The following is a 935-nucleotide window of genomic DNA, read 5'->3' as shown; positions in this document are numbered from 1 at the left end:
AGCAAGTTATGAATAAACAAGACTCGGTTGCAGTCAACTCGAGAACCCAAAACATTAAAATCCAAATCAGAGATCCAAGAACCTTACCTTCTCTTCTGTAACGTATTCCAAGGGCTTTGTTCATCGACATCTTTGCCCTCTCTGGGTTCCTGCGGTCAATGAACCGAGTACCACAGAGCCAGGCTGTCATACCAAAGGGCATGGCATAGAACAGCTCCTTCTTAGCAATAGCTGTGATCTTCTCAAACATCGGCCACATGTACACCATGCCTTGAAAGGACAAGGAGATATGAACCTAAGCTTTGCCAAAAACAAAAGGGTACTTTGCCTTTAATTAGACAAGTGTTCATTTGGTTTCATGAAAATCTCACTGATTTCACAGTTGAAATCACAACAAGTTCCAAAAAAGCGTCAAAATAACTTAAAAAATCATAGTATTAACATACTCTTTACCTCAGATTTCTGCATTTGTAGTCCCCCCCCCCCCCCCACTAAATAGGCAAAGATTATCTAACTTCAACTAACCCAAAAAGTCCAGGGAGCTCTGATGATTGGCCACGACAATGGCAGCGCGATCCACCGTGATGTGCTCTTGCCCCTTCACCTCCCAGTGTAAACCGAGCAATGGATTCAGCAACTGAAGGGGAAATGTTGCTATCCTGAAAAAGGAGAAAAGACATATAACTACCTTGATAATCTACAATAACACTGTCTACTTCTGCTTTGGAGGTATACATTACACAGGAAACGTATACTTTATCTAAAATCATCATAAAAGTATGATGGTTCTTCATACAACTTGCAGACTAATATGCCGATTGCTACAAAATCACAGTCCAATACAACCCTATGCTTCTGACTTTTGTAGATTTATCTCCTCTTCACATACACTCTGAAATAATGTTGAACTAGTGGGGTCCGTGGAAATACCATGG

At 41.0% G+C, this 935-nt stretch overlaps 1 protein-coding gene across 1 annotated transcript in view; it reads right to left on the bottom strand.

The window, feature by feature from the left end:
• The window catches only part of LOC119591925 (1-acyl-sn-glycerol-3-phosphate acyltransferase alpha-like), a 13,209-nt gene that overhangs the window by 5,420 nt on the left and 6,854 nt on the right, over positions 1-935 (bottom strand). Inside the window, 3 exon segments of the mRNA XM_037940679.1 lie at positions 88-111; positions 113-270; positions 526-659. Coding sequence (XP_037796607.1) covers positions 88-111; positions 113-270; positions 526-659 — 316 coding nt within the window.

This window comes from Penaeus monodon, chromosome 29 (genome assembly GCF_015228065.2).
Source record: "Penaeus monodon isolate SGIC_2016 chromosome 29, NSTDA_Pmon_1, whole genome shotgun sequence".
Taxonomy (NCBI): domain Eukaryota; kingdom Metazoa; phylum Arthropoda; class Malacostraca; order Decapoda; family Penaeidae; genus Penaeus; species Penaeus monodon.
The sequence above is the reverse complement of the archived record's forward strand: the minus strand, read 5'-3'. Positions and strand labels throughout refer to the sequence as shown.